This window comes from Oryzias latipes, chromosome 14, assembly GCF_002234675.1.
Source record: "Oryzias latipes chromosome 14, ASM223467v1".
NCBI classification, from domain to species: domain Eukaryota; kingdom Metazoa; phylum Chordata; class Actinopteri; order Beloniformes; family Adrianichthyidae; genus Oryzias; species Oryzias latipes.
In genome coordinates this window covers 20,594,570-20,605,141 of record NC_019872.2, presented here as the reverse complement: position 1 = coordinate 20,605,141, position 10,572 = coordinate 20,594,570, and the positions used below count along the sequence as shown (strand labels likewise).

At 41.9% G+C, this 10,572-nt stretch overlaps 1 protein-coding gene across 1 annotated transcript; it reads right to left on the bottom strand.

The window, feature by feature from the left end:
* Positions 1–3,323: 3,323 nt before the first annotated feature.
* LOC101169059 (carbonic anhydrase 4) lies at positions 3,324–10,052 on the bottom strand. Its single transcript, XM_004076698.3, has 8 exons — positions 9,875–10,052; positions 7,984–8,028; positions 6,398–6,562; positions 6,175–6,320; positions 5,376–5,468; positions 5,230–5,296; positions 4,991–5,154; positions 3,324–4,852 (listed from the first exon to the last, which is right to left on the bottom strand). Exons 1-8 carry the CDS (start codon positions 9,933–9,935, stop codon positions 4,673–4,675), a joined length of 921 nt encoding a protein of 306 aa, XP_004076746.1. The 5' UTR covers positions 9,936–10,052; the 3' UTR covers positions 3,324–4,672.
* Positions 10,053–10,572: the final 520 nt, after the last annotated feature.

Sequence of the window (10,572 nt, the reverse complement as noted above, 5' to 3'; positions counted from 1 at the left end):
AACTTTTCAGAGGCCAATAAGAAAGGGTGTGTTTGTGGAGCACGTGAAGGCCTGACTCTTCAAAGAAATCCGGTTCAATCAGGACTAAAATTAACTTTTGTTAAAAGTAGTTAAACAAAAATGAAGCTCTGAGATAGAATCAATCAGCAAACTGAGAAGTGTTTTTGCAGAACAAACAGGAGAGTCACATTTAACACTGAAATTACACAAGCAGCAGATACGCACAATTTCTTACATCTTCTGTATAAAAAAAAAAAAAAAGCTATGAGCCAAAGAAAAACAACCAAGAAAAAAACCCCATACCGTGATCCTTCCTTTACCAAACTTGCATCTTAATTCAGAAAGATAAAGTTCCACTGGCGTCATGGAAACAGAGACTTTGGTGGAAGAGTTCTTAGCTTTTTAGAGTTGCCAGTATGAATCAGCAGCAAAAATTCTGCATAAACCTTTAAAGAAACACAAAACTCTATTCTTTTTGTTTCCCTCATCAACATTTATCGTCAGCATGTTGCCTTATGTTTTGTGTTAATCCATCCATCCATCCATCCCTCTTCTTCCACTCATCCGGGTCCAGGTTACGGGGGCAGCAGTCTAAGTTAAGATGCCCAGACTTCCCTCGCCCCAGCCACTTCCTCCAGCTCCTCTGGGGGGACGCTGAGGCGTTCTCAGGCCAGTCGAGAGACATAGTCTCTCCAGCGTATCCTGGGTCTTCCCCGGGGGCTCCACCCAATGGGACATCCCTGAAACACCTCCCTAGGGAGGCATCCAGGAGGCATCCAGACCAGATGCCAAAGCCACCTCAACTGGCTCCTCTCAATGTGGAGGAGCAGAGGATCTACTCCAAGCTCCGAGCTCACCCCATCTCTGAGGCGGGTGCCCAGCCACCCAATGGAAGGTGGGAAGGTTTGTTAATCATGTATCTAAATGTAAAGTTCCATTAAAAAAACAAGACATCAAAAAGAAAAAACATAAGAATAACCCGTTGAGCAAAGAAAGGCTTTGTGAAGTTTTTTGGGACACATTTTTTGGTGATTTTGTGAGCAATTCACTCCACTCCAAAAGTTTGAGGCCCAGAGGACTCCTTCAGGCATTTAAAGGTTAGACATTATTTCACCCACAAAATTAGAATTCCATCTAAAAACAGCACTAATTCTTGCAAACATTTACACTTTTAACCAAATTAAAGTCACCAACTAAAATTATCTCAAGGTTATAAAAAATTATGATGCAAGAAGGAGGGCAAAATCCATGTGATGTTAAAAAAAAAATGGAGTTTAAAATTGCAGAAGAAGAATTGGAAAGGTCATGTCAGGTGTGATGGGTCACAACCGGGTCAAATTCTTGGTGTGATGTTTGCTGGTAAAACCTCCTGAGACTTTTCATCACTCTAGCTCAGCATCTGAGCAGTGGAGATGCATGCTGGACATGTAGAAGCAAAGGGGTCAACCACTTCCATGAATGCTGGAACTGTTCAGCTGTTCACAAATACTGGGTTGAAATTCACAAACATCTGCAGAACATCTTTAGGGTTAGTTTTCCATGAAGCTTCGTATCTTTGTAAATGAATTGTGGAGGGATTTAACAATGTGGATAAAAAGCTATTATACATTCTGATGGCAGCATGTAAAAAAGGCTGGTACAAAAAGAATGGTACAAACAGGAACCACCAACAATACAGGAATGGATCACTATTACTCACTATGATGGAAAAACTTTCATTCTCAATTCAAAATTCAGACAGAAAAACTGTTAAAATGAAGTCAAAATAGAGAAAATAGGTTAAATCTTTTCAGACAAATGTTTTGTAAAAGTCTACCGTATATTGACGAGTTCTGCTAACAGGTGCAATGTGTTTCTTTCTTTTCTCCTTTTTTTCCTTCCACTTTTCAAGTTGCTTTTTGGTTTTGGTATAAGGCATAACCAATGTAAATTTTGCACTATAAAGCTGAATGTGATTTGCCTTCTCAAGAAAAATAAAATAAATACATACAGCAATAAAAAAACAACAACGTGGAAATGCAAGCTTTCCCCCATGCTTTGACTCTTTTCAGTCTTTGTGTTTGTTAGCACAGCTGGAGGAGCGACTGAACCGACACACGTTTAAGGCCATCATCCTTAAACCATCTTAAAGCCATCCTGAGTCCTTAGACGCTTCTAGAGGCCCTGAGCAAATGTACTCTGCTGATTAGCCACTTTCTTTGAAGGAAAGTTCCCTCAATCTTCAGCGTTGGCTCATCTTGCTCACACCAAGTTCTCTGTGTGCATGTTGTATAAAGAAAGTTGTTGTGTTGATAATAAATCCTTTAAATCCTTTGTTACATCTTCATTTCTCACCCGCATGACTGTCAGGAAAATTGGTTTGATGTCAGTTGGCAAACCACTGTTGACTTTTTAGGGGAGTCAGCAAAGGACCCATATCATGCAAAATCTAATTTTTGAGCTTTTAAATGTATTATAATGTTTCTTTTTTCTTGAAAAGAAACCCCAAAGGGGTATTTCCATTCACACATTTCTGAGTATTCCTGTAACCCTTGTGCTATCCTAGGCACATTAACCCTTGTGCTATCCTAGGCACTTTAGCATTGGGGGTTGGATCATTTAGACCCACTAGACAGTGCGCTGAACCTTTTTTCTTCAATGATTTGTGATCTTCACTGGTGTCCATGAAATCTTTCCACCTTTATCCACCTTTGTCATGGTAGGGAGAACACGTCAATGTAAGGGTGGGGTCATCTAAGATGGCACAAGGGTTAAAAAATCTGCACTCTGAGCATGAGCCCCTCCCAATCCAAAAGAAACGAGCGGGTTCTAACGAGCTGACGTAGACCAATGAGAACAGCCCCTTCCGGGTAGAATCTGTGTTGCCAGCACCGCCCCCAGGCTGACACTCACACACACTTTCTCCATGGAGCTAGTGGTGTTTGGCAAAAATGCTTTCCTTTTAAATGCACTATATGCACATCCCTCTTTGCAAAAGGTTGGTTGCTGTTTTTTTTTGTGGGCGAATCAGACACACTGCTGAGGCCAACTCTAGGATGACGTCATGAAATGGGCGGCACCCATAAGGCCTGAAAGGCGGAGCCTCAGAGATTGAGTCTTCTTACGTCCGTGTTGGAAAAGAACTCAGGAAGATAACTAAAATTTATTTTTTTAAGTCTTCTTTGTGCTGAAGGTAATATATTATCATATACATGGATATTATTTACCATAAGAGGCTCACGAATAGCATGATATAGGCCCTTTAAAGAATTTAACTGAACGGTTCTTTAAGTGTTGAAGGCTGCAGATTCCTGATCTTATGAGTTTAAAATCTGTAGAAGAAGCCATTTTTAAAAAAGCATACATTTTATTGTTTTACTAGAACACATTCTTCATATCAATGATGACACTTTCAAGCAACACAACTTCTTATACACTTAAAGGGCATAAGTCTTGAATAACGTCATGCTTCACACATGGGTTTGCATTCTGTATAAACTTTGCATTATATAAATAACAAGAAATGTTTGTCTCAAATCAATATAAAACATACAGTACATGTATAAATGTGTACAATGACAGCATAACAATTTAACTTGATGCTCAATGAAACAACAACAAAAAAACAGAATTTTACGGATTCTGCCAGGAAATTATGCCGATTTCTCGCCAGAATAAAGTAGAAGTTCGTCTGAATGCACAGGGCAACCATGCAAAATGTAATTCAGTCAATAACATTCAGTGCATGTGAGATACAAGCCACGAACGCACTCCAATCATCTCAGTTTGTGTGTAGGAATCTGGCAGACTGGCTTTGAGACTCCAAAAGGTGTAGTTCATACTAAACATCTGATACATGATGCTTGTGAAACAGCTCTGCAGTTGCTTTTTCCTGTATCCCTGTGAAGCTGAACTGTCAGCCTCTATGTGACTCGGCTCATCTTCAGCCGTGTGAGCACAGAGGCTGCAGCTTTCTCTCAGAACATCCTGCAGGAGTTCGTCATGGATTTGCTGGCTGGTGTTTCCAGCAGACAGTGACTGTCCGTCCTGCTCCCAGCTGTTTAACTAACAGCTTTCCTTTGAAGGAAAAGCCAAATACTGACTCCTTTGACCGCTGGCGTTGAAACGCACTTTTGTGACTCAGCTGGATTATTTATAACTCCGTGCTCTGGTAAAAATGTACTCTGCGCTGGTCATGGAGCCTGCTTTGGCACTCGGGAGTGCAGACCACTGTGGCATTCGCTGAAACTAAATTTGCCTGACATTGGACAAGGTGGATAAGGTTTAATGAGTACTTTAGTCATGTGTTTGGTGTCTTGCTGTTTGATTGAAGGCTAGAAAAGGTGATGGCATGACTAAGGGATTTTGCTGTCCTCAGTGTTTGGTAACCTGTTTCATGGAACATTCATAATGCTGAAATATGTTTTACTGCTCCACTATTCATGCATGAATGCTGATCATACCCTTACAGCACCTTTCATAAGGTCGTCCTGGGACACCTTTGTCATTTGTGACACAAGGGAAGACCACCGGGTGGTGGTGATGGAGGGGGCCAGGTGATTCCTGCACTGAAACGGGGTCTATCATCTTACCAACCATGCAATAAACACTTTAGAAACAAGGCTCGGCTGAGGATTGATGCAAAACGTTTTGGAGTCTCTGAAGGTCGCAGTGCATTTGAGGGCGCCTCGCTCTAGTTGGGTTGGGACAGTTCGAGCACCAAGGCGAGGGCCACCATGAGGAGGGAGGAGCTGATCAAAACCGCTGCGCCCGCTGAGCGGAAGACAACCCGACCATTCAAGGGCTGGAGTGGCCTGAAATTCTTCACCAGGGGCTTCCCGTTTTGGAACCGAAGCTCAGAGAAAGCCTTCAGCTGAAGGAGCAGAGCAAACACAAGTGAGGTTCTGAAGGTTTTGCGTGGATAGAACCATCCAAAAGCTGCTCTTTTTTCTGAGGTTTAAAAAAAAAAACCACATCAGGTGGGATTCTCAAGTGTCTCTGCAGTGCTAACCTGATTCATGCTCAAAGGTATGGGGTTCTCGAACACGGTCCAAACAACAGACTCGCTGCAGTCGGGGGTGGTCAGGGAACCACGGTAACGGAAGTAGGAGGTCATATTATGCTCAGGGGGGATCAATTCAGCCAAGGCGATGGGGGACAGAGTAGTGTTTCCATCTGAAAACAAAAAAAAACAATAAGTCAGAGGGAAACTTACTGAAATGGACCATGGGTGCAGAACTTTATACCCACGTGCAGATTTGATGTTTCTCAGTGCGTTGATGAGCGTCTCATACTTTCGGTTTGGGCTGTTGGACATCTTAAAATAGCAAAACACATATTATAATTTACAAACCTGCTTCAAGATGCTGGTCTGAGGAAAAACGTCAACCAGGTACCTCATAGAAAAACCCTAGAACTGCTACTCCCTCTCTATCCCTCAGAGCCGTCGGCAGGTCATTATATTGGCTCTTCATGTGAACGATGTGCAGCTGAGGAGACAAAAGAACAGCTGTTACCTGCCATCATTTTATACAAACTCAGGCTTGATTCATCACAAACACCAACATTTTGACAGTTTTTAGGGTTTAGAATAGTTCTAAAGCTACGTTCACACTGCCCTGGGAAATGCCTGTTCAGGAGACCACTTGCAACGAAAAGTTACGTAAACTCATGTAAATGTGTGTTTTAGGCATCCACGTCCAATACTCTCGCGTTCAAATGTAGCTATGCAAGTTTCTAAGACCGTCTTTGAGCTCTAAGTACAAAATGCAATATGCGTGGCCATTGACTGCACGTTGAAAGTTAAATCAGGTTGAACGTTGACCAATCAGGGACCTGGATTTGGTAGTGCTGTATGGATGGCATCACTTTTCATTCACCGAAGTGCCAACTGTTCGAAAATGGATCATATAGGGGAAATGAATAATGGTGGTTTGTGCCTGGACAGGGTCTTTCATACATTGCAGCAAGATTCGCTAGTTTTGCGCCGCTTTGACATTTCACACCAGGCCTCTTCCAGCTGTAGGTGGCAGACATGAGCTAGTAAAGAGTAGAAAAAGAAGAAGAACACCTCCCTGCTGGTCCAGTGTGGGCTAAACGTGGATTCAAGAACCCACGTTTAGCAAACATGCCTGCAGTGTGAACGTAGCATTATATTTGTGCAGGTCTCATCAGTGCACTCAGTCCACAATTCACCTCCATGGGATACTGCTCCCCGTCAATGGTGTGTTCGGATCCTGGACCTCCATTGCTGCCCCAGTGCAGATGGAACTGCACTGCTTTGTAAGTGGTTGAAAGACCCCCACCTGAGATGGTGCTGGGATGAGAAATTCCAATTTGGACTGGAACATATACAAGCATGGAAAGCTCACACCACAGTATGTAATTGCGGACAGACGTGGCTAACAACTCTTCTCACCGGAATGGCCGTTGTTTTTGATCAAGCCTCTGAATATGTGTTGGTAGTTCTGGAATTTGAGAGGAGTCAGACGGTCATCTTTCACTGTCTTTCTGGTGACGATGTTGATGGGTGACTGGTCTCTTCCAGCACAGTTCTTGCTGGCGTGGTCCCAGTTTTCTGGTACTGAAACAATAAATTCAATTAATCACAAATGGGGATGATGGCTTTCATTAGGGTTGTGGAGCAAGTACAGGGGAAGGACTTCAAAACTCTTATGTACAAAACCTGCATCCATTGAACTGCCATTAAAAAGTTAAACATGTTGAACTTGACCCACTCAGGGACTTGGATTTGGTAGTGACATATGGATGGCGTCCCTTTTCATTCATGGAAGTTCCAACCATTAAACATTGATCATAGAGAAAAATAATATGTAATGGTTTGGCCAGAATTCTGTTGCCCAAGTCTTTCATTTATCACAGCAAAATTTGCAAGAATGGCACCTGTCAAGGTTATATTCCTGAAAACACAAGACAGTATTAAAGGAAACAGACACCAAGAGCCAGGTATGATTTCTTCCGAGGAGAGCTGGAAACAGACAACCCTTCTGCTCCACACCGCTCTTCCTAAGGGTGACTGTTCCAGCCTCGCATTTTTATTTAGGTGTCCCCAGTTGCATGGTAAGTGAATTATCTTTACGTCACAAGGTGGTTGAAAATTATTTTCTGCTGTAATCATAGGAAGTTCTGTCTTTCATGATCAAATTATGTCATATTCCACACACTTCTCTCCTTACTGCTGAAGTGATCACTTTTCTGAAATGGCACACGGAAAGATCCTAACACAAACAACTTTAATTGTGTAATGGCAGAACATAAAAACCATCTTAAAAAAAAGAAGTTCGAATACTAAAGAAAATATATACATTCAACAGCACCGCTTCGACATTTCACACCACACCTCTTGCAACTTCAGGTAGTGGACATGCAGTAGTATTGGCTAGCGACTGTCCAGTGTGAACCCCATGGGCTAAACGCGTTCAATGATCATGATGATCATGGTCGTCAGATGCCCAGTGTGAATGTAAATGCCACCATGACTCAACTTCAAGACAAAAGTCACTGGGATGAACCAGTTTTCAGAGGTTTCTGGAATGGTGTTCCACATGTATCCACCCTTGCTCCACTACTCTTCTCCATCTTCCAAATATTTATAAAAATAATCTAACGCAGCAACAAAATGAGGTTCAATACTTGATCTGATCTTTTTTTTTCATTTTTTGACCTTTCTAAATGTTACTTTTAGTCACCAAGAAAATCTCAAAGTTCTAAAATTATTCTATATTTTTTACATTTTATTTCTATTTTCAACATACAGTAGCTTTGTTGATTTATAATCCACAAGGACTTGGTGCTTAAAGAAAGTTTGCAAGACCTAACACCTTGCAAGTTTTCTCTTTGTGTCAAGCAACTCAGCTGCAGATTTTAAGGTCAAGTTGGGGTTGATGTAATCTGAATATAAATGTTTGCTACTGATTTTCTGGGGTAAGTTTCCAGAAATGATTCTAAAGCTGCAGAAAACAGAGAAACGTGTTTCAATCCTACCATTGCATTGATGATCACAGGAAAACTCGGACTGGTAGCACCAATCTGAAACAGAGAAGCATTTGATTTTTTAAGGCTGTGATGAAAAAAAAAGTTTTCATTCATTTTCAGATTTAAACAGACCCCCGGGTGACATCAGCATGCATGCATTCACAGCATAATGGGTGTAATTTCTCTGAGTACACATCCTGGAAGGGGGGCATCCGCATCATCAACATTTGGTCCAATATTTTTTAAACAAGTCCTTGTGTTCATTGTTTATTTTTTTCAAATGTAAGCAGAGTATTGTTGTCTTATTAGTTGGGACAAACAGTTATTCACAGCCTCAAAAATAATAAATTCTCCATTTACACAGGAATTGTCATTCTTTTCCTAAACATTTCCATCTGTGATTTATTTTATCCTGTCATCAAAGTGGCCAGAGTCAATCTTTAGCATCAGTAAACCCCTCCCTCCTTCCATGACGGGAGGGGGGGTTAGTATTTATAAATTGGTTTCCATGTTTCCACTTTCCCCCGATAGATAAAACTGGGCTGTTGTGTCACAAATAAAACATTTGTTCACATGACCAGGAAGATGCTTCCTATAGAAACTCTAAGGTAAATGGGTGGCACAAAAAGAATCCTTTAAAATTAGTATTTGCCGAAAAAAGTATAGTTTTGGTCCATTTTTTATTCATAAAAGTAATGTAAAAACATACAAACCAAGTAAAACGTGAATTTGGACTTTTAGGCAAAAACAGAACAGAATCCTGTCATGGCATCTCATTTCATACAAATTTTTGTTTGCTTTATATTGTCGGTAGAAACTCAATCTTAATTTTTAACGAAAAATCGTTTACATGCCTCAAATGAGTTTTTAAAAATCTCAGCCAGTCAGATTTCTGTCCGCACAAATTTCCACCAATCAGAGCTAAGCTTTGCGGCGGTGGAGGGTGAACGCGATGAATGACTTGTTGTGGATGTGAGGGAAAACTGAGCCGTGAGGAGCGCACGCGGACAACAAGCAAGCCCCGTCTGATGAATGTGATCGCGAACAACGCACGGGTGCACGCACACCAGCGCGCGCTCACAATAATCATCCAAACCGTTGTTGTGCGTAAAAAAAGGGAATTTTGGAAAGAAAACATTTTTTAGGTTTCGCCACATCATTGAGACGTGAAGACAACCCCGAACCCCAACCTAACCACAATGCACCCACGGTTTGTCTGCCTCAGGTTCCACGCTCGTTTGTGCGTGACGCGACTCTGCGGCATGGAGGACGCGAGCGCACAGTGGGCCGGCTGTGTGTGGATCTGAGCAGGTGCACTGCAGAGGTGGTGCTTTGAGGGTTGGGGTGCTCCGAGGTACCCGCAGCCTAAATTCTTCAGGAGAGCATAGAAAGAGGTAACCAACATGTTGGAGATGTCGGCCGGGGCAAGTGCGCATGATGGAGACGCGTAGGCTGCGCGCGTTCTGGTGCGCAGAGAAGGGGTGTTTGTGTGGGCTAATACCTTTGCTCTTTACCCTTTACTTTAACCAGAAAACATTATTTTCTTAAGCTTTTTTCCTGACTATCTTTCTTCAAAGCCTCTGATATAAATTCCGACATTTTAACTTTTATTTTAGATCACTAATCTGCGGCATAAATTGTACTTGTTTTCATTTTTTATCTCACTGAGTCTTAATTTGGTTCAGTCTATTTTGATTTTAACAATAGCCCAACATCACGGACTGAATTGGAGACAGATTCATCCTTTGATGGTTTTTAGGACGCACAGACAATTAAAACCAAAAGCTGAATAATGGCGCATTTCTGAAACCTGACATCCCATTTTGTCACATTTTTAACAGTTTCTCAAATGTACAGACACCACCAAAGGTGAATATGAACAGGAATGTCCTCCACTTACCCCCCGATCCCGCGCACAGCGTCCACGCGCACGCCAGGTACAAGATCAGCAGCTGGTGCATGTTGGAGCGGCTCCGGCTCGACGCACAGAAGCAGACACACAAAGCTCGATTATATTCTGATGCGATCACATTCCTGCGTGGGGTCTTATACCTACATATCAGCACACAGAGGGAGGAAAGACAGCCTGGCCCCTCCTACTCCAGTTATCGCCTCTATAAAGTCCGTGTAGGTGAGGATGGGGCTCTCAATGGGCTCCTAGAGCGCAGGGGCCCCGGAACAACTCAATCAGGTTTGTCATGCTGTTTTGAGACAAAGGCTTGGAGGGGTTTGGAAATGAGCGAGATTTATTTATAAAAGGAGTCCCACAGGTAAGAAAAAGACAATTGGGCAACAGCTAAAGCTCCTTTATCGTCGTAGTGGGACTTTTTGATCAAAGACATGAAATCGGACTTTTAGAATTACATTTGAAAAGATCATTTCATTTAAAACTACCCACATTTTTTCACACTAAATGACTGAAAAGTGTGTTTCACTGAGAAGAAGCAAAGGTGTCAGACAAAGATTGGAACATCAAGTGCTGACTTTAATTATTCTTTTTAATTATTTTTATTGTCAATAAACTTTTGTAAAGTAAAAAAAAAAGATCTCCATAACAGCAAGAGAGGCTGGCATCAGGATTCTGCACCATATTGAATT